Source organism: Marmota flaviventris, chromosome 3, assembly GCF_047511675.1.
Source record: "Marmota flaviventris isolate mMarFla1 chromosome 3, mMarFla1.hap1, whole genome shotgun sequence".
Classification (NCBI taxonomy): Eukaryota; Metazoa; Chordata; class Mammalia; order Rodentia; family Sciuridae; genus Marmota; species Marmota flaviventris.
Window position 1 is genome coordinate 171,730,332 of NC_092500.1, and position 22,580 is coordinate 171,752,911.

General features: G+C 47.7%; 1 protein-coding gene across 4 annotated transcripts in view; it reads left to right on the forward strand.

Annotated features, from left to right (window-relative positions):
- Positions 1–21,312, forward strand: part of Msra (methionine sulfoxide reductase A) — a 335,755-nt gene extending 314,443 nt beyond the window's left edge. For 3 of the 4 annotated variants that reach the window (XM_071610625.1, XM_071610624.1, XM_071610627.1), the window contains one exon: positions 12,479–13,264. In XM_071610625.1, the coding sequence (XP_071466726.1) occupies positions 12,479–12,643 (165 nt within the window). In that variant the 3' untranslated portion in view covers positions 12,644–13,264. Of the gene's footprint in view, positions 1–12,478; positions 13,265–20,083 lie in introns of those variants that run through there. The other variant, XM_071610626.1, reaches the window with a different exon arrangement.
- Positions 21,313–22,580: the final 1,268 nt, after the last annotated feature.

The following is a 22,580-nucleotide window of genomic DNA, read 5'->3' on the forward strand; positions in this document are numbered from 1 at the left end:
GACCATAAGGCAAGAAAGGAGCAGAGGCAAGGCAGAGTCTAAGAGCTGAAGCAGCGCAGGTGTGCACTCCAACATCGTGCATGGCCCTCTGCAAGCTGATAGAGACGTCCGTGGTCAGATCTGGAAAGGGACACAGAAGAAGGTCACTAAACGTCAACAGCCGCTGTAGACAACAATGACTACTCACTGTGGGAGAGAGTAACCTGATTTGGAACCGGCCACATTATATATTTAAAATGTCCAATCTTCAAGAAAATAAGATACAAAATCCACAAAATTACAACTTACTAGACAAAGACTTTAGGTTAGCTGTTATAAATAGGCTGAAAAAAAGGAGATCACATCTGAAGAATTAAAGAAAATATAAAAACAATATTTCACTAAATAAAGAATATCAATAAGGAGGTAGAAATTATAAGACAAAGAACTAAATAAAAATTCTGGAACTAAACAGAACTAAGTAGAAATTCAAAGGTGCAGTCTTTTTTTAAAATCCACATTTTTTATTGGTGCATTATAGTTTCACAAAATGATGGGATTTGTTTCATTTGAGTATATGCACATGATCAAACAATATAATTTGGCCAATATCCCTCCCCAGCACTCCTCCCTCCCTAGCACTTCCCCCCTCCCTCCCCAGCACTTCCCCCTCCCTCCCCAGCACTCCTCCCCTCCCTCCCCAGCACTTCCCCCTCCCTCCCCAGCACTTCCCCCTCCCTCCCCAGCATTTCCCCCCTCCCCTCCCTACCCAGCACTTCCCCCTCCCTACCCAGCATTTCCCCCTCCCTCCCCAGCACTCCTCCCCTCCCTCCCCAGCACTCCTCCCCTCCCTCCCCAGCACTCCTCCCCTCCCTCCCCAGCACTTCCCCCCTCCCTCCCCAGCACTTCCCCCTCCCTCCCCAGCACTCCTCCCCTCCCTCCCCAGCACTCCTCCCCTCCCTCCCCAGCACTTCCCCCTCCCTCCCCAGCACTTCCCCCTCCCTCCCCAGCACTCCTCCCCTCCCTCCCCAGCACTTCCCCCTCCCTCCCCAGCACTTCCCCCTCCCTCCCCAGCACTCCTCCCCTCCCTCCCCAGCACTTCCCCCCTCCCTCCCCAGCACTTCCCCCTCCCTCCCCAGCACTTCCCCCTCCCTCCCCAGCACTTCCCCCTCCCTCCGCACCTCCAGCCCTTGGCCCCTTTCCTCTTCTGATCTCCCTTTGGTTTTCAGGAGATCTGTCCCCACCTTTCTTATTCCTCTCCAGCTTATGCATATGAGAGAAAACACACAACCCTTGATCTTCTGAGTTCGACTTATTTTGCTTAACATAAGGGTGTCAAGTTCCACCCATTTTCCTGACATAATTTTAAATGACATAATTTCATTTTTCTGTGGCTGAATAAAACTGCATTGTGTATATGAACCGCATTTTCTCTATTCATTTATCCCCTAATGGACACCCAGGCTGGTTCCATAGTTTGACTATTGTGAATTGTGCTGCTTTACACATGGGTAGGTATGCCTGTGTCAAGGTAGCATGACTATGATTCTTCAGGATAAATCTGAGGAGTGGCAGAGCTGGGTCATACAGTGGTTCACTACCTAGTCTTTGAGGACCCTCCGTGTTGATTTCCAGAGTGGTCGTACTAATTTACTATCCCAGCAACACTTTTAGACCCACAGTATGAACAGTCTTTTATGCCAACAGCATAAGATGTTCCTTTTTCTCCAGCATTCCTTCTTGTTTGCATTCTTGATGACTGCCTTTCTGACTGGTGTGAGGTGAAGTCTCGGTGTAGTTTTGATTTGCATTTCCATAATTGCTAGAGATGTTGAACATTTTTTCATGTATTTGTTGGCCATTTGTATTTCTTCTTTTTAAAAATTTTTTTAACTGTAGTTGGACACAGTACCTTTATTTTATTTATTTATTTATTTTTATGTGGTGCTGAGGATCAAACGCAGAGCCTCACACATGCTAGGCAAGCGTTCTACTGTTGAGCCACAACCCCAGCCCCTGTGTTTCTTCTTTTGAGAAGTATCTGTTTAATTTATTTGCCCATTTATTAATTGGGGTTTTTTTTCACTTATTTAGTTTTTATTAATATTATTATTTTTAAATACACAACAACAGTGGAATGCATTACAATTCTTATTACACATATAGAGCATAATTTTTCGTATCTCTGTATATAAAGTATGTTCACGCCAATTTATGCCATTATACATGTACTTTTTTTGCATTACAATTTTTAATACACATATATACCACAATTTTTCATATCTCTGTTTGTCTATAAGGTATGTTGACACCCAATTCAAGTCTTCACACATGTGCTTTGTATAATGATTAATTTATTAATTATTATTTTTTTAATTTAGTTGTAAATAGATACAATAATTTTATTTTTATGTGGTGCTGAGGCTCGAACCCAGTGCCTCACACATGCTAGGCAAGTGGCACTTGCCTACCACTTAGCTACAACCCCAAACCTAATTGGGTTTTTAGGGGGGTTTCTTTGGTGTTAAATTTTTTCAGTTCTTTATTCTAGCTATTAATCCTCTGACTGAAAAGGAGCTAGTGATGACTTTCTCCCATTCTGTAGGTTCTCTTCACATTCCTAATCGTCTCCTTTGCTGTGCAGAAGCTTTTTAATTTGATGCCATCCATTTATTAACTCTTGGCATTATTTCCTGAGCCCTAGGGGTCCTATTGGGAAAGTCATTGCTACATGCTGAAGTGTTAACCCTACATTTTCTTCTAGGTGTTGCATAGTTTCTGGTCTAATCCAAGGCTTTGATGCATTTGGAGTTGATTTTTATGCAGGCTGAGGGATAAGGGTCTGGTCCCCTCCTTCTGCATGTGGATAACCAGTTGACCCAGCACATTTGTTAAAAAGGGTATCTTTTCTCCAGTGCGTGTTTCTGGCACCTTTGTCAAGGATCACATGACCATGTCTGTGTGGTTCGTCCCCATGTCTTGTAGTCTGTACCTTTGGTCTATGTCTGTTTTAGGCCAGGACCACACAGTTTTTGTTGCTGTAACTCTGTAGTCGAATTTGAAGTCAGGTATTGTGTGCCATCAGCACTGCCTTTTGGGCTTAGAATTGCTTAGGTTCTTTGGGGCTTTTACTCTTCCAGTGAATTTCAGGGCCATTTTTTCTAGTTCTGTGAAGAATGTCATTGGTATCTTGATGGGGACTGCATTGAACTTGTATATTGTTTTTGGTAGTATGTCATTTTAACAATATTAATTCTGCCTATCTGAGCATGGAGAGCTTTCTGTCTTCTTGTGTGTTTTTTTTTTTTTTTTTCAGTTTCTTTCTTCAATTTTTTTTTAGTTTTCATTGTAGATATCGTTCACCTCCCTGGGTAGATTTATTTGTAGGGTTACTTTTTGTTCTGTTTGGTTTTGGTTTTTGTTTTGAGGCTATTGTGAATGGGATTGTTTTTCTGATTTCTTTCTCAGCAGATTCATTGTTGATATAGAGGAAATCTGTTGATTTTTTTTTTAACTGCATCCCCAGTCCTTTTTATATTTTATTTATTTTGAGATAGGTTCTCACTAAGTTGCTGAGGCTGGTCTCAAACTTTTGATTCTCCTGGCTCAGCCTCCCCAGTCACTGGGATTATAGGAGTGTGCCCCCCTGCCCTGCTACAAGCTGTGCATTTTTGTGTGTTTATTTTGTAACCAGCCCCTTTCCTGAATTTTTATATTAGCTCTAGCATTTTTTTGGTGGAGATTTTTTGGATCTTCTAAGATGGGATCATATTGTCTGCAAATAGTGATAACTTCTTTCTTTCCTGTTTTTATCCCTTTAATTTCCTTCTCTTGCCTAATTGCTTTGGCCCGAATATCTAGCACTGTATTAAATAAGAGTGGTGAGAGTGGACATCCTTATCTTGTCTCATATTTTAAAGGAAATGCTTTCAGTTTTTCCCCATTCACTATGAGGTTGTCCTTGGGTTTTTCATCTATAGCCTTTATGATGTTGGGGTAGGTTCCTCCCGGCCCTAATTTCTTCAATGTTTTTATCATGAATGGGTGCTGAATTTTATCAAAGGCTTTCTCAAAGAAAACTACCCTATAGGAGTTGTCAAATGGAAGAAAGAGCAAACTTGAAGATAAGATAGTGGAGATTATCAATCTGAGTAACAGAAAGGAAAAAGAATGAACAAAAAACAATGATGGTTACACTATAACTCTGAGAGGATGCTTGTGTTAGTCAGGCTTCCGTTACTGTGACGAAATACCTGAGAGAATCAGCTTATACAGAGGAAAGGTTGATTTCTGCTCTCAGTGTCAGAGATTTCGGTTGGCCTGGTGCTTTGGGGCCTGTGTCGAGGCAGCACACCACTGTGGGGGTGTGGCCGAGGAGCCTGCTCACCTCACGGAAGCACAGCTGGGAAGTGAAGAGAGAGAGGGGAAGAGGCTGGGGCCCAGTGTCCCCTCCGAGGCTCACCCCAGCCAGCTAACTTCTTCCCACTAGGCTCCACCCACCCCCTGAAAGTTCTGCCACCTCTCAATAGCACCATGGACTGGGGACCAAGCTTTCATCCCCTGGGCTTTTGGAGAACATTCAAGATCTAAACTCAAGTAATACTAAAAACCATCACCTTGTCAACTTTAAAAGTGTGAAATTTTCAGTTGTGAACTATATGGTATGTAAACTCTATCTCAGTAAAATAATTATCTGTAAGGGGGGAAAAGGGAACTCTGTTAGAGAATGCTCTGGAAGACTAGAAGACTGGGCTCAAAGAGGAAAAGAGGTTTCCCAGGAGGACAGCCTCCTGGTTTAACCTTCTCATTTTACGCTGAGGAAGCTGAGGCCCAAATGGGTGAAACAAACTGCCCAGTGCTTGTGACACACGGGTCGGGACTTTCTTTAAAGGTTCTTCAGCCTGGGGGATCCCAGTTCTCCTGAGATTGTTCTTAATTTGACACCAAAAGTCCCACATCCTGAGAAACCTTCTAGCACCATTGGCCACTCTGTATACTGTTCAAATTGGAATCAGTCTTCTTTTCAGCCGTCTGAGTTGCTGGGATTTGCACATAAATGAGAAATGGTGGCATTCAGAAAGGCTCCTGGGCTTTACTGAAGTCAACATTCTGAACTTAAGCAGCCAGCGTGTTGCTTTAAGTTCTTCTGTTCGACCTTTTGGAATGAAGGATCTTTCCTTTTAATGAAATCTGCATTGCACCCCCAAGGTGAAACCTGGTGTCCTTGGCTTTTCTGAAAAGTGAAAAGTGGCTTTCCTTTGTGTACTAAATGCTAAGAGTATAACAAAAACATAGGTTGCCGTTAATGGATCGCAGATATGAAAAAGCAGATTATAACCCCTCAGAGATACATGCGGGGGGGGGGGGGGGAGAGAAGGAAGGAAGGAGGGAGGAAGAGAGATCCATTTCTCCTGCAACTAAAATCCATGAAAGTAAAATCCATGCAGGGAAAGTCATTTGAATTCTTCTTCACAACCAGCAGACCTCAAAGGAAAGATCAAATCAAGAGAAACCAGCAGACCTTGAACGTGTGATTGATGTGAACCATCTTGTGGGTGGAGCGGCTCCCTAAGCCAGAGCCAGAGGGTGGTGGCACGTCTCAGCCACTGCACCCTGAGCCTGTTCCTCTGGCCTGTGCAGGAGGTCACAGCCCAGTCCTCCTCCTTTTGAGGCCAAGGTCAGCCAGGCCCAGGCTAGCCTGGTGGGGTTCGAGGTAGGCAAGTCTTCGTGCACCCCCTGTGCTTGGCATTTGAAAGGTGTGGGAGACAGAGATGAAGGTAGTCCGGTGGCTGCCTCCTTACCCTGCCCCCACCGCAGCTCGGGCAGCCTTGCAGACCTTGCTGTAGGCGAGCAGGTGAGCCCCTGGACACCTGCCACCTCGGCCTGGGAGCAGGCGGCCCCTCTCGTCCCGTGAAGTACTCCTTCATCCACTGTGATCACGGGCATGGAAGACAAAGAGCACCCAGCTGGTCCACCCTGGGTGGGGCACTGAAGACCTCTTCCCATTGCCTGGAGCCCCCTCCTGTCCTGTCTGCTGAATTCTCGCCCTGCCGCCCCGTTTCACTTATTCTCGGCAGTACCAGAACTTGCCCGCCCCCCCAGGCCTGCCAGCTCTCCTCAGCTAGGCCAGGCTACCCCCTGACCTCCCCAGGCTTGGTTGTGGAGCCCCTCAGCTCAGAACTTGCCCTTCATGACAGAAGTCCACCCCGGGAGAGTCCAGGTTCACTCCCACCTCCTCCAGAGACATCTTTCCAGCTGGATAAGCCTTGCCTTCCTCCAGCCCCTCAAAGGACTCTCTTTGCACTTTCCACATTCTAGAACACTGCTTCCACAGTGGATATTCAGGATCGCGGAAGTCCAGTCTCCTCCAATGAATTCTGTCCTCTTCAGGGACAGGGATAGGGAGTGTTGGGTAGGACCAATGGAAGAAACAAAATGTCTCTGTGGGGCTCTGCTTCCTGGTTGTCATTGTCCTTTCCTAGGCCCAGGGTGACTGAGCATCACTAGTGGGTACTTTGCCGCTCGCTGTGGCAAGGAGAAAAGCTCACCTGGTGCATCACGGCCTCTGCCCAGAAACCACATGGGTCACTTCCACTCACAGCTTGTTGGCCAGAGCCACTCACATGGGCAACATGACCTCAAGGGGGAGGGGGAGAGAATTTGGGGACCACCACCACAATCTTCCACACCTGTCCCATAGGGCAGAGTGTCTCCAACTGTAACACACGAGGCCCCCTGCAGATCTTTTACAATACCAATTCAGACTCAGTGGGTCTAGAGGGGGACTCGGATTTTGCATTTCCAGCAAGCTGCTGCCACTGTCGGCGCGCTAAGGAGCCAGGGTGGCGCTTCAGAGCCTTCTTGGTTAGGAGGGCATCCTGAGCCCCATCCTTCCGCCCCTCCACAGAGACAAAGCACAGCCAGCAGCTCTGTCATTTTGCATTGCAAACCAAGAGAAATAGGCTGGCGGCTCAGAAAGACCCTGTGCTTTACCTTCAGCGAGCAGGGGACACAGAGGAATAGATAATAAAAGCCATTAATTGTGTGAGAGGACTGCAGTCTGGGGAAGGACAGAGCACGGGAACACTGCAGTCCTTCCGAGAAGCCAACTCCTTCTGTCTAGAGGCCATCATTTGCATAAGCAGTTCTTTTAAATGGACCAAATTAGATCTAAATGTGTCACCTCCTTCCCTACTTTCCCTCCCATCAGTTGGCAAGGCTGGGACAGGTCAGTGCACTCTGCCTGGGCCTTGCAGGGGCATCAGCCCTGCTAAGCATTCTCTGTCACTGTCACATTGGTGGAGGAGCTTTGCCCTCCTTGCTTCAGCCAAGGATAAGTGATCCCGGGTGCAATTCCACTCTTCCAGAGCCAGGAATTGTGTGTCTAGAGTCCACCTGGTGTTGCTGACGAGCGACTCGTCCATCTCCTGTGACTGGCTGGGCCACTGTGGGCAGTGATCCAGGCTGGAGGCTGCTCCTGCCCGCGCCACACCAAACCAGACAGCAGAAGCCTCTGCTCAGCTCCTCATGGATGGCGTTTTCCTTTCTAGTGGTTTTATTTAAAAGTCATGCCAGACATTTCATATCCTGTCACAGAAATTTTGATGGATGGCCATCTGGCCAGCCGGAAGTGTCATGGAGCAACACTGCTGACTAGGCATCGATACCGGCTGAGCTTACTAAGCCTCCATGGGGCGTTTGTAACATGTGGCGCCATGTTGGTGTGTGCTCTGGGCAGAGGTGCAGCGTGAAATTTGGTAGGATCAGACCTAAAGGTACTAAGGTGGTGTCTCAGTTCAGAAGGGCAAGGTAGAAGCCAACAAGACGTGCCAGGTAGGCGCTCCCTGCTGGCACGAGGGGCTGACTGTGGAGTGGCTCTGCGTCCCTGTGTCCTGTCCTGTAAAACAGAGCTGGCTGGCTCCCAGACGGTTTCAGACTGAACTCTTTGAACCAAACCCCAGTTTCTTATGGGCTCATTATCATAAATTAAACTTCTAGGAAAATAACTTCTAACAATTGGAGTGCTCTAAAAATTATCACAAAATAAAGTGAAATATACAGATATATTTTACAAATAATAACACATAAACCTAACACTTGAGCCTGAATTCTTTGGGTGGGTAAAGGAGATGGGATTTGCTTGAGTTAGACTTCATGAGGCTTTCAAAAATAGTCTGCAAAGGTGTGAACTGTTCTTTCTTTCCCGGCGTCTTTCCCTGTAGCAAGCACAGCCACCTCTCCTTGCTAAAGGGCCTTCTAACTGTGATCAGGGTCATCTGCCTTGAAGGTGGTCACTGCTGACGGGATATGCCCTGGGAGTGGTGGTTGCTGGGGAATGGGCAGTGGCCATGATGTCTTCGAACTTGGCAGCCCTGTCTAAGGCTCTGGATCCTGGACTGTGGAGGACTCCAGAGGTTCACAGAGTCCTTTGAAATGATAAGCAAATGTTTGATTGTGACCTTCCTATGGGAGGAGCATGCGCAGTGTTCACTGGATTCTCCCCAGGTGTCGGAGCCGCTCTGGACACTCCCTTAAGTCCTGAGCAAGAGATACTGAACAATTATTGTGACCCACAATAACTCGGGCCTCCACTCGGGTAATGAGGCGTGGCTCCAGGAGTAGGCATCACATCGTGGGGTTGAGTTACAACTGTTCCTTTGTAATCCTATCCCTTGCCTCATTTGAATGGCTTCTCCCCAATAAAACTGGGTTCAAGGCGTGCTCCCTCCTCTTTCTCACCCACCTTGCCTCCTCTGTGGGACCTGGGTCAGAGGAGCTGTCACAGAACCCCAAGAAAAAGGTATGTCTCTGTCTTTGTGTGATTATTTTGTGCCAGCCCAGTTCACCTGGAGTGACCCTGACTGGTTTAGTTGTGTGTCAAACACCTAGGTGTTAAGCACCACTAATGTGTGTTCAAATTTCTTCATCCTGATACATGATTTCACTTCTGAAAAGTGAAAGGTATGTGTAGTCAGGCCACGGTGAGGTTGAGTGTGTTTCACGCACATCCTCATGAGCACTGATGCACGTGCCCGTGGTGCACTCGTGTGCGGTATGTGTGTACATGCCCTCTGTCCCACACACATGCATGTGGCACATGGACGTCTCAGAGCCAGCACCCTGGCCTTGCTCCCAGTTCCCACTCCACAGAATTCCAGCACAACTTTGCTGTGGATTCAAATCCACCATCTCCCCTCTGGCATGCTCATTACTCCCCTCCCAGCCCCATTTTAGGGATGGCCTGTGTGTGAGAAGGAGCATGGAATCCAGAGCCCCACAGCCTGGATCCTTATCCCAACCCACCACTGACTCTTAGCACGTGAACTTGACCAAGGTTCTTAACTGCTTTTGTTTCTTCCTGGGTAGAGTCAGAAAAGTGACCCTGCCCCACAGGATTGCTAGCACAATGAAATGGGAAAATAAAAGAAAAGGAGCCTGCGTCTGGCATCGGCCACGCCAGGGGCCATGCCAGGGCCCTGCAAACCCCTGAGCCCAGCACCTTTGCTGTCAACTCTGCCCTCCTGCGGCTCTAGCTGGTCTTCTGGCCTCTGCTGGGCTCAGGAGATGTTTGGGAAGTCTTGGGGAATCCAGTGTTTGGAAGGCCAGTAGCCCTGGGAGGGGGTGGGAGACAGTCCTCTCTCTTGCTGTTGGGGGAGTTCTGGGTTCGAGTTCCACCCTCTTAAGGTGTCTGTGGGATCAGCTGAGGTGGGGAATAGAAACCAGCGGAGCGCGGGTGGGAGCGAGTCTCCCGCCGAGTGCTTCGGCCATTCTTTAGAGGAGCAGCATCTCAACCCGAGGCTCTAGATACCAAGAGCCAGGAGGCACCTAAGTGTTGTGGGTGTGCTTGTCGCGTTCCCGTGTGTTGACAGCCCAAAAGATCCATGGAAAGCAAAAGCCTGCAGACCATTGTTTTGGGGTAAGAGGGAGAAAGGGGTGGGGAAGAGTCCTGGGAGAGGCGGAGCAGGGGTGCGGCTGGGCCCACCCGGGCTGCCTGGCGGACAGGTCCTCCCTGGCCGCTCCTGGCTTGGGGCGGCTCCGGGATCCGAGCGCAGCGCCTGCCACCCTGCGGCCGTGCGCTGGAACTGCAGCCGCGGGTGCGGGCCTCCCCGCAGCCCGCCAGCACCGGTGGGGACTTCCGAGCCCTGAGGCCTGGCCGGGCCGCCGCCCTGGGTCCTGCCTGCCCCGAGGTCCTGGAAGAGCAGCCGGCCCAGAGGCCTCAGCCTGAGTAGATCCCTGGGGGCTGCGGCCAGACACCTGGGCCCACCTGGGCGGGTCGGCGCTGAGGGTGGAGACCAGGAAGGGGCGGTCGGAGGACCCTTCAGAACGGGTCCGGTGTGTGACAGCACAGGGCAGGAGGTGAACCAGGCGAGTCAGCCAGCTGCAGGGGAACCAGCACCCTCACTTCTGGTCTGAAGACCCCAGGAGATCTCCACTTGCCAGAAACCTTGAGTCCTTAAGATGGAATCTTTTATTGGTATCTGGTTACAGCTGCAGAGAGATTATTTTAAACCCATCATAGGAGTTCTCTTCTTCTCTTTACCCGCCTTGGGCCACCCATGTTGAGTCCTGAACTTGGCTTTTTCTTTTCAAGCTCTCTGCTGCCTGATGCAGCAAACACTCCCCACAGTTCTCCTGCCCGTCATATTCCCCAGAAAATTCCATTCACAGCCACCGAGTCCGAAAGGCTTTCCTTCACAGGCAACTATTAGTGGCCACTGTGGGGGCCTGTGCTGGTTACCACTCACAGGGAGGTCACTCCTGACTACGGATCTAACCTGCCAGTCCACCACTCTCAGGTCTCATCCTCCTGGGGTTCTGTTTCCTGAAAACAATCTGGCACCAAATGCCATTAGCCAGGATTCAGTCATGGAAACAGAAAACGTTCAGTTAGTTCAAGCAGGATGGATTTGGTATAGGGGATTTGGTGTTTACAGAATCATTGCAAGTGAAGGTCCAGAAAAACATCTTTAGATTTCAAGATGCCAAGAGTTTACAGAAATCTCCAGAACTCATTGCCCAATGACTTGAATGGCCTGCAGCCTGGGAATGGAGGGAAGCAGGAGAGCTGGCAGAGTCGCAGGTGTGTGCTCCACACATAGCCGTCACCATCCTCACTGTGGCACTTTGCAAGTAATGGTCTCTCCTCGTGTTGAGGAGATTCCATGTGGGTTCCTCTAACTGGTGGAATCAAAAGTGGGCCATTGCTATAGGTAAAATTGGAGAAATGTGGTCCCCAAGCTCCACCTCTGCAGTCCCAGTCCACACTGAGGGCGTCAAGGATTCAAGGCACAATATCTGACATGCACTGTTAAATACAGGAGGCAATAATAGGACTTCATTCCTAGGGCTGTTGTGAAGCTAAAATTAACATGTGTGAATTCTTTGCACAGGGCACCGCATCTGGGAAACCCTCAATAATGGCTAGTTTACCAAAAAAAAAATAAGTAGTAAAAACTGACATTAGACTGCTCCTTATTCTCATCTCTAGCCCCTGCAAGAACGCTGGATGTTGCTGGACTGTCTGGTCCAATAGCCAGCCTTGGCAAGGACCTGTTCCGTGCTACTAAATGGCCTGCGTGGCTGTGGGATCATGAGTCTGCCTCATTCCGGCTCAGAGGGCTGAGCGGAGATTCTGGAGAAAGCCTGGGTTCTCAGGAGAAGCCTGAAGCCTCCCGACATGGTGCCTACCGACATTGGGTTCCCTGTGCGGGCGGGTTTGAGGATTTCAACTCAGATGGTCAGCGCCTCGTGAAAGCACAGGTCCCTAGCTTGACTTGGCAGCTCTGTGCCAATGGAGTCAGTACCTGGGGTTGAGTCTCTGAAGCCTTATGCTCAGACACCCTCTGCAACCAGGAAGAATCAGGGCGCAGCTGAAATCCAAAAGGAAAAGTAAGGCTGGAGTCTGTGAGGAGTGTTTCCTAATCCGTCTCCTGCCCCAAATAACTCTGTTCTTTCCCCTCAACTGTAGTGACAGGTTTCCTTCCCTAGTAGCAGATGCCACTGAGACTTAAACTGGGTCACAGAGGGCAGCAATGGCTGACACAGGCCCTCGGGCCATGTCCTCCCCTGATCTGACTCCCCTGCCCTCCTGGCCTGGAGCTCAGAGAACAGACCCCACAGGTACTGGGCTCCCAGGGCACCTGAGCAGGGATCCTGCTCCCGGGAACTGCAGAGTGGAGACATTCTGTGCCACTGTCTGAGGGTGTGTGGAGCCTGTCCCTGGGCTGAGAGCAGAGGGGCAGCAATGGGGCAGGGGTAGAGCATAAATCCCAAAGTCAAAAAACCTGATTTCCACCTGATTTCAAATTCCAGTCCACTGAGGTAGAACAGGGTACGTGTCCACCCAGAATCATCCATCTGGGAACGGCCCTGCCAGAGCATGACCTCGCCCCCAGCCACTTCCTGCCGCACCTCAGCCCTCCTCTTCCAGGACGCCCAGTGCCCCGCATTGTCCTGAGGTCTCTCTCTCTCTCTCTCTCTCTCTCCCCCCCCCCCACAGGTTCTTTCAAAGCATGGCTTCAACCAGATCACCACTGACATCCGGGAGGGACAGACTTTCTACTATGCGGAAGACTACCACCAGCAGTACCTAAGCAAGAACCCGAATGGCTACTGTGGCCTTGGGGGCACCGGCGTTTCCTGTCCATTGGGTATTAACAAGTGATTTCTCCCTTCCTGGTGGATCCCAGGGGTTCCAACAAAAATCCCTTCACTGAATGGGGTCATGCCTCTGTGATTCACATTAGTGGCTTTCTGAAGTGCACGTAGCGTAGTGCAAAAGCATTGTACCCCAATCCAGTTTTTAATTAAGGTTTAATTCACAGGATGTGAAATGGCAAGTTGATAAAACATAATTTGTCCAGGAAGTTAGGGTGGAAGTAAGTTATCTGTGAGATTTTCTGGGTCGTTTGGGATCTCAGTGGAGATGATGAACACCCTCAGACCCTGTGTCCACCCTTTCTGAGCACCTGCCATGGGAGACAAGGGGTGAAGCTGGAAGATAGCTGGACAGGGCTCAGGGAGCTGGGAATCCTTGATCTGTGTCTGTGACTCCTCACACGCCCTCCTGTCCCCCAGTGCCTTACAGTTTGCAAACATTTACAGCCTCAATAGCTCACTCCTGAAATGCTTTCCTCTGCAGAACCAAGACATGTACAGGAGGCCTTCTCTCACTCCTCAGCTGTCTTTGTGCAGAGAAAGATGTGCGTTAGCTTGATGAGCTTAATGCTTTGCTTACAGCTATGAGAAACGCCTGTTCTAATAAAAATCTACAGATTCACTGATACCAACTGCCCTGTGCCTCGTCCATCTTTCCCCTGTTTAGGAGGATATTTGTAAGCACTTCGAAATGGATTAACAAGCTGTAAGAGAGCTCTGAGATAAGACGCCTCAGAATCATTTTCCCCCAAATGGAAAATATTATGATTGAAATTTTTGGAAAACATGCCCACCTCCAGCTCCTTGCAACTGCAGTAGTAATAGCTGCTTCTCAGGTGCCTGTCACATCCATCACGCCAGGGATACTAGAGCTGGAGAGCAGACACCTCAGTCCCCGCCTTGCAGAACCTTCTGTCTGGACAAGGAGTTGGGGCCACAGGCTGTGAACATGCAAACAAGTGGATCAGTAAGTGGATTTCAGGTCCTGAGCGAAGTCATGAAGACGAGAGGAATGAGTCGGGAGCTGGGCCTGGGTGTTGGTTCAGGGCCGTCTCTGCTGGGCAGTGAGCTGGGGAGCAGAATGTCCCAAGCCCAGTGGTGGCCTGCAGGCAGCAGCTGGCTAAGAGCACTCACGGGGCAGACTAGCGGTGACTGTCAGCACCCTCTTCTGTGCACACTTTAGCTGCTTGGAGGAAAAGCTTTCCAAACAGAAGGGCCTGGGAGTACAAATGGCCCAGGCCAGGGAGGATTGAAGAAAGAAAGGTCAGTGGGCTCAGGTGATGTGCAGGAGGAGGGTCCCAACGAGAGCTCAGCGGCGCCTGGACCTAGAGGACCTTCTCAGGGCGCGGGCTCGGGCTCTTCATTGATTTGAGTAGCTGCTGTAGAGATTCAAGCACTTCTTCAGGTGATGGAATTGGGGGTGGTGCTGTTGTGGAAGAGCAGGTGTGGGGTGAGGAGGAGTCGATGAATCACTCAGCTTAGGCCACAGAAGTTGAAGCACTTCCTGGCATCCTCGTGGAGACGGGGAGGAAGGAAGCTTGTGATTCGGGTCTAGAACCTGGAAGGAATCTGAAAACGAGAAATCTCAGTGTCATCAGCCTAGAAATGGCATGTGAAGCCAGGGAGCCCGTAGAGATCATTTAGGGAGGGAATGGAGAGCCAGAGGGAGTCTGAGCATTGAGTGCAGGGCCCTAAGGCATCCTGGGTCTGGTCACAGGAGGAACAAAAGAACTTGGAACATTGCAGCTGAGACTGGCCTTGGAGGAAGTTGCTGTCCCAGGGCAATGTAGGCATGTGTTCCATGGAAGTCTGCAGCAGACCGCAGACCAATGACCATGATCAGAACAAAGCAAGAAAGTACGTAATAAGGAGGTCAGGTCCTTTGAGCAAGGACCTCAAAACATTCAAGATTCAGGGAATCTTTCCTCAGCATTTTGCAGAAGGAACTGGGATCTTCTACAAAATGATTCCAGAAATGAACCTGTCCAGGCCTTCTCAGAATTGTGGATTCTCTAAGCTGATGCTAGTCTTGGGAAACCGCCATGTCACCAGGGCCCACTGGTCAGAGTGGGGTGGGAGATGGGTCTTGTTCCAAGTCTGTCTCACACAGCCCAGGGAGTCTGAATCACAGGACGGAAGGTGTCTCGCCACTCCCAGACTGCATCTCTGTGTCCGCCAAGTCCCAGCTTCTGTGAACTTGCCACTTTAACACCTACCCGACATGCATGTGCTGGACACACCTGGTTCTGGACAACCCAGTCACCCACCTGCATCTCCGTGCCTTGACCCCTCACCCCACTGCTCCTTGGAGGAGTCCTTCTCCTGAGGGTGTTTCCAAAGAAAAACAAACTAGCCCAGAGCTCACATCCCAGCCACCCACTCCCCTGGGCTCTCACGCTCTTGGCTACTGTCTACCTGACCTCATCACCCTGGGCCAGCCCTGAGCCCCAGAGCCCACTGAAGTTATTCACACTAGACAATCTAAAGCTGCTTAGCCTACTTATCCCAACTCACTCAATCCTTCCTGCAGAAACTGCAAGATAGGTTTGTTTTCTTTTTTGTTATTGTTGTTGTTATTGAAGATTGAACTCAGGACACTTAACCACTGAGCCACATCCCCAGCCCTTTTAATATTTTATTTAAAGATGGGGTCTTGTTAAGTTGCTCAAGCTATGCTAAGTTGCTGAGGCTGGCTTTGAACTTGCAATCCTCCTGCCTTAGCCTCCTGAGCCACTGAATTACAGGTATGTACCACCACGCCCAGCTACAAGAAAAGCTCTTGTCCACAGTGCCCCCTTCTCCTTCTGCCTCCTGATGGACCCCAGTGCTTTCTGGTGGCCCCATGGATGGCACACCCCCTCCTCTGGACCTGTGAGTAACAAACTGTCTTTTCAATGGCAGTCATCTCCTGCTCTGTTGGCCTTATGTACCAAGGTAATAATAAGACCTATTAAAACAGAATTTATAGTTTACTCATGTTGTATCTTCCAATCTATGAGCACAATTAAGTAAATTTAATTAAGTAAATGTATTTTATTTCCCTTAATAAACTTTGCAGTTTTCAATGTCCAGGTATTGCATATCTTTTATTAAGTATATCCCTAAGTATTTCGTATTTTAATGTAATGGTCATATTGTTTTTGAACTTCAATCTCTACTTGTTCATCGCTAGCTTATACAAGTACAGTTGGTTTTGTATGTTGACCTGGTAGAGTGCCTTCATGCTAAACTCACTTAATTCTAGCCTCTTCTTTATGGGTTGATGAAAGTTTCTACGTAAGTAACACAGTAACCTGCAGAGACGCTTTCCTTCCTCATCTCCGACTCCGCGCCTTCCCCACACCCCAGTCTTACTGTCCCGGCTCTCGCAGGTGTTTGTCACTATCCCTGTCCCTTTATTGCCTTGGTGGCATCCCGCAAGTTTTGATATGTTGGTGTTTTCATTTCCACTTGGTTGGAAATATTTTTAATTTTTCTCTTTGAGTTCTTTTGACTTCTGAGTTGTTAAGAATTTGTTGTTTAGTTTCCAAATATTTGGAGATTTTTCCAGAGATCTGTTAGCAGTTTTGAATGTAATTCCATCCTTATCAAAGACATGTCTTGGAAGTTTTTTAATTTACTGAGACATTCTCCACGGGCCAGAATACAGTCCCTTTGGGTCAGTGTTTTGTGTGTACTTGAGACAAATGCGCCTTGTGCTGTTGTCAGGGAGAGTGTTCTCTAGGTGCCAATCAAGTCCAGTTGGTGAGTGGTGTTATTCACGACCCTTCTGCCCTCACTGATGCCCTGTCCGCTTTATCAATTATGAAGAGAGATGTTGAATTCTCCAACTATAATTGTGGATTGTCTACTTCATAATAGTTTTTTTTTTTTTTTAGTTGTTGCTGCATGTATTTGGAAATTCTGTCACCAGGTACATAAATGTTTAAGATTTCATGTCCTCTTCATGAACGGAACTGTTATGAAATGACCCTCTTCATCCCTAGTAATATTCTTTGTTCTGAAGTCCTCTCTTATATTGATACAGCACTCCAGCTTTCTTTAGGTTAGTGCTTACAAAATATATGATTTTCCGTCTTTTAACGTTTAACCAGCTCTTGTCTTGACATTTGAAGTGAGTTTGTAGGCAGCACATGGTTGAGCTGTGCCTTTGCAGCCAATCTGACGGTGCCTGACCTTAACTGGGTGGTGGAGGCTGTTGGAACCTTCCCATGGCTCTTTGTTTTCTTCTTGTCCTCCTCAGTCTCTGTTCACTCTCTGGGTTTTCCTCTCTTCTTCTAGGGTAATGATGTATTTCATGATTCTCTTCTACACAGGTTTATATAATACCTCTTTGCTGTGTTATTTTCGTGGTTACTTTCAGGTTTATCAGCTACATCTTTAACTTATTATCTACTTCAATCGACATCACCTCACTTACCGTGTACCGTGAGTTCCTGAAAATAGTGTATTCCATCTCTCTCCTCCTGGTCATTCTGCTGTTTTTTATCATACATTTGATTCTATCCTCATTACAAACTCCACATTATAATTGTTATTATTTTTGCTTTTAATAGTCATTTTATAATTTACTATTTTACATTTAAATAATAAGAGAATAATCTTATATATATCCAGAGAGCTGACATTTCTAGTGTTCTTCCTTCCTTTGATGATTTGCATTTCCATCTGCATCACGCTCCTTCCATTTGGAGGATGCGTTTCTTGTGGTATAGTTTTTCTAGTGATGGATTCTTTCTGCTTTGGTACCTCTCAGAAAGTCTGTATCCCACCTTAGTTTATCAAACATGTTTTTGTTGGATATAAAATTCCAACTCTGTCTTTTTTCTTTCAGTAATTTGGAGATGTTGTTCCAATGTCTTGGGGGGCAAAGCTTCCATAGTATCCAGTGGAAAATCTGCTGTTATCCTTATCTTTATTCCTTTGTACACAAGGAATATATTTTTCACCCTTCTGGCTGCTTTTATGATTTTCTCTTAACAGTTTTAAGTAATCGTATTGTCACAAAATAATACATCCAAGTTCTAGCTTCTGGTACCTGTGAACGTGGCCTTATTTGGAAATTGGGTCTTTGCAGGGGCAATCACATCAAGCTGTTACACTGGGTTAGGGTAAGTCCTGATCCATGACTAGCGCCTTTAGGAAATGAGAGAAATTTGGACACATACACCCATGTACACGCATGAGAACGTCATATGAAGACAGAGACACACAGAAATAAGACCACATGAAGGTGGGAGAGAGAGAGGAGTGTGTAGCTTCACACCAGGGAACACCAAGGGTTGTTGGCGACCACCAGAATCTGTGAAGAGGCATGGAAGGATTTTTTCCTTGGTGACTTTAGAGAGAACACAGCCCTGGCAACATCCTGGTATTGGACTTGTGGCCTCCTAAATTCCAAGATAATAAATTTCTGTTATTGTGAGCTCCCAGTTCATGGTAGTTTGTTACAGCAGCCCTCAGAAACTAATACAGCTCTGATGTGCCTTGATGGGGTGTTCTTTGGGTTTTTTGGGGGCTTGGATTTTGTTAAGCTTCTTAAATCTGCTTATAGTTTTCATCAGGCTCTGAAGCTTTCTGCCATTAATCTTCAATTATTTTTTAATCCTCTCCCTTTCTTTGGGGACCCCCAATAAATGTCCCATTTATATTCTGATCATTTTTTCAGCCTTTTTTAAATCTCCAAGATTTATTTTAGATAGTTTCAGTTGTTCTATTTCTATGTTTTCAAGTCTTCCAGTCTTTTCTTTCACAATGTTCAATCTGCCATTAACCCATCCAAAGCTATTTCATCTTGGATGTTGTGATTTTCATCTCTCTTTTTTTTCCACCTCTTGGTGTTTGCTTGGAGGCTTTGATACATCTTCTGTGAATCTACTGACATGTTCAATCTTTCCTCTGGTTTCTTGAACATATTCAGTGCATTTACAATAATTGTTTAAATGTCCTTGTCTACTAATTCTGTCATCAGTGTCACTTCTGGGTCTCTTTGATTGACTGATTTTTTTCATTATGGGCCTTATGGAATCACTTCTTTGTGTTTCTGGTAAGTTTTGATTAGACATGTAAGACATTGTTAATTTTTATCTTTGGGGTGCTAGATGTTTTTGCCTTCCTATGAGTTTTCCTGAGATTTGTTCTGCAATATAGTTAACTGTTCCTTGGAAATCATTTGGTCTTTCCAGGGTTGACTCAATCCTTCCAGCTTTCTGAGGTGGGCCAGCACAGAGTTCCATCTCTAGGACTGGTACTTAACCTCCTAGGAGCACTCTGCCCAAGCCCTGGGGATCAGGTTGCTGTTCTGGTTGGTGGAAGGAGAAGCCTTTCCGAGCCCTGTGGGCACTCTGAAGCTTGCCCCTCCAACCCTTTGGATCCTTGATTCTGTCTCCATTCTGAGGCTGTGGAAGAATCAGGTGGGCAGTCCCTCCTGCCCACTGGGTGGAATAGCCATAGCACTCTGACACTATTCTCAGGGAACTCACAAAAACATTTAAATTTATTTTGTTATTTGAAGATAAAAGGCAAAATATGTTTTAAGATCTGATCATATGTGTATCTTCACGGCAGTGGACTCGGGAATGTGTGGCTGTGTGGCTGAGGGGCCTGTAGAACTGTAATGCAGGTGGCCAGGGAGAACATCATGGTGAAGACAGCCTCTCTCGGCAGGTGAAGAACCTGATTTTCCAGAAATTGAGCCAAGAGTAAAGCCTGAGCCCTGGGTTTGGCTCACAATGGTGGCAAGAGAAAGAGGATGAGCGGTGGCCCAAGGGACGAAAGCAGTCAAGAGGCCCTGCCCAGTGGAGTAGAGCGTGGAGCAGGTGTTTGAGGCTGGCACACCCAGGGCAGGTTCGCGAGTCTCTAAGCCCAAGTTTCCTGGCCTCTAAAAGGGATTCGGTGCTAACTGCCTTGCAGGGGAGCCCTGTGTGGAAGCTTTGTGGGATGGACACCACTCTCTCAAGTTTAGATATTAGGCAAACGAGAAGGCCCTGAGTAATGGAAACCAAGGCACAGAGAAGGGGTGGCATTAGGGTCACAGCATGAACAAGACTGGGAAAGACCGTGGGGCTGCCTCATCCTGCTTTCCTGCAGGAAGAAATCAAGGCAGCAAGACTTTGAGGCCCTCAATCACAGGAGACCACAGGTGAGGACCACCTGACACTCACGGCCCAGAGTCGGGGAACTAAAATCTCCAGACTTTAGCCATGGGATCCTGGGAGAGCTTAGGAGGGCTGGGGAGGTGCTGGGTACCTAAACCCGTTCTGCCGTGTGGTACTACATGTGGGTGATGGTAATGGTACATCCAGGGTGGCTGTCAGTGACAGCAGCTGGGAAGTCCTCAGCCCAGGGTGATCAGGCACATGCTAAGTCCGGAAATGTGCTGATTTTTAGAGCAAATTTTACCAGACATAGACTGACCTGCTCCTCAATCTCTTTCTCTCCTTTTTAGGAGACTGGCTGGTTTGGTCCCATCTGTCTGGGCCTTGATTAGGATAACTGTCCTTGCTCCCGGGTTTCAGGACCATCAGTCTCCGTACCCCAGCCCAGAGGGTGCCTGGAGTGCTGCGGGCTGAGACGAGCCGGACGTCCTTGGGAGGCTGGTTCTTCATGCTGCGCAGAACCACTCGGCTCGGCATCGAGGCCTGTGTGAAGGCCCAGGCCCAGGGCCCGCCCTTAGGCCTCTGTCCCAGATGGAATGAATGGAATTGGATTGCGTCTTTGTCATCTTGTGCTCACAGACCCTAGCTGGCTTGCGACAAGAAAGAATTAGGGCATAGCTCAAACAGAAAAGTGGAAAAAGAAACGGGCGAAAGCCCACAGGGAGGACTCTCTATTTCCTTATCTGTCTGCCGTCCCAAATAGCTCTGCTCTCCTCCCCCATTTGTGTTTATGTGTCACGTTTCTTTCTCTTGCAGCAGATGCCACTGGGCTGACTGTCCTAAACTGGGTCAGAGAGTGGTGGTGAATTGACACAGTCCCTCTGGCGGTATCTTCCTGTGTCCTCACTCCCCCTCCAGTCCCCCAGCCTGCCTTCCGTGGCGTCTGAGGGTGGTCCCTGTCCCCAGAACCACAGGGACTCAGGGAGTTGCCTGCCACTCCAGGACCTCAGCGCTCGTAGCTGGGAGACAGGAAGGCATCCTTGACTGTCCTCAACCCTTTTGCTTCTCCAGGGTCCCCAGCTTCTCGTTTCATCTCACTAAGCACTGATAAATGATTTCAGAGAACTCCAACCCACTTGCCACAGCAGCCAGGTAACCACACTGCCTTCTGGACAGCGCCCTGCCTGCCCTGGGGCCTGTTTCCCACAGCCAGGCCGCCCCTGGTGTAGTGTGGCAGCAATGCCGCACTGGGTGGAGAACAAAATCAGCCATGTTTCAGACTCCATGGAACAGAGACCAAAGAAATCAGTGGATTGCCCAACGTAACGCAGTAAAGGGCAGAGTCCAGGGTCACACTCCCACTGACCATTCCTACTCCAGTGCACACTGTAGTCTACCTTTTGCTGCTTCATTTAAAGCATGCACTACTGAGAGTCTAGCTCTTTTCTTGATGTCCTCTGTTAAGAATCTAGGTCCAGGGCTGGGATTGTAGCTCAGTGGTAGAGTGCTTGCCTTGCAAGTATGAGGTACTGGGTTTGATCCTTGGCACCACATAAAAAAATAAACAAAAATAAAGATATTGTGTCCATCTATAACTAAAAAAAAAAAAAAAGAATCTAGATCCAAACTTTTCCTTGAGATGCCCTTCAAAAGAATAGATATGGCATGCGGGTGACCAGTGTTTGAGAGGGGAAATTATGTTACACAAAAGATTACCATCAGGAATATTGAAGAAAAAATTCTGATAGGTCCCATGGACTTAGGGGTCAGAGGCTTTGCCTTTCCAATCGGAGTTTAAAGATAATTGCTTGGTCTTCACCTCTGCATAGATGCCATGTTGGCAGACCAGTGTTCCACTGTGCAAGTGAAAGGCTGGATAGATGCTCTAAAATGACAGCACAGGACATCTGGGGTAACAATGAGGACTCGATGAATCGACATTTCAAAGAATCGGCACAGTTAGGTAACTGACATTACCAACAGGATTTGTTGTTGTTCTTCCTCTCTCCTGGGGGATATCCAATTGGCTGATCCCCAAGCTGAAAATCAGACATGGTCCAGACACGAGAACACTAACCACAGGGGCAGAGAGAAACCAGGAATGCTTTTAGCAGTTGTGTGGGTCTGGAGGAGACCCTGGGAATTTGAGAGGCTCCAAATGTAGATCCTGGAAAGCTAGGCTGATATCTTCTGAAAATCAGAGGAAAATATCTGTTTCCATGCCTACAGAATGAAGACCATCCATGGGAGGGACCTGCCTCAAAATCACCAGTCCCCTCCTTCTCCAGACAGGTACCAGGCTGAAGCTGCCCAGGGTGGTAGGTGGAAGGTCCAGGCTGGCATTCCCACACCTCCTGCACCATCCAAGGCAAGGGTATCTGAGACCTGTCAGGGAAGTCCAAAAGGGCTATGCCCAAAAATTAAGTATTAGAGAGACATAGACTGAAAAAACAGTTATTTAAAAACCTAGCCAAATGTCTGATTGCATTGAGATAACCAGTTCTTCAATTTATCTGCCCCACAGAGGACAGAGGGATCTCAGTGGAGGAAGACAATAGCATGTAGATCCTTTGTTATTTTTCTTTTTCTAAACAAGCAATGCCAAATACTTACTTAAATTTAATTCAAGTTAAAATGTTAAAAATTGCTAACCATACAATGAAACAAGAAAAGATACCCCCACGGTCTAGACATTAACATTGCCAGTATGGATTAAAAAAGAAAGCCAAACATATATTATTTATATATTTTAAAAATAAGACCACAGAAAGGTTGAAAGTAAAAATAATAGGAAAGAAATGATGTGAACAATAACCAAAAGAAAACTGGTGACACTTTATTAATTTC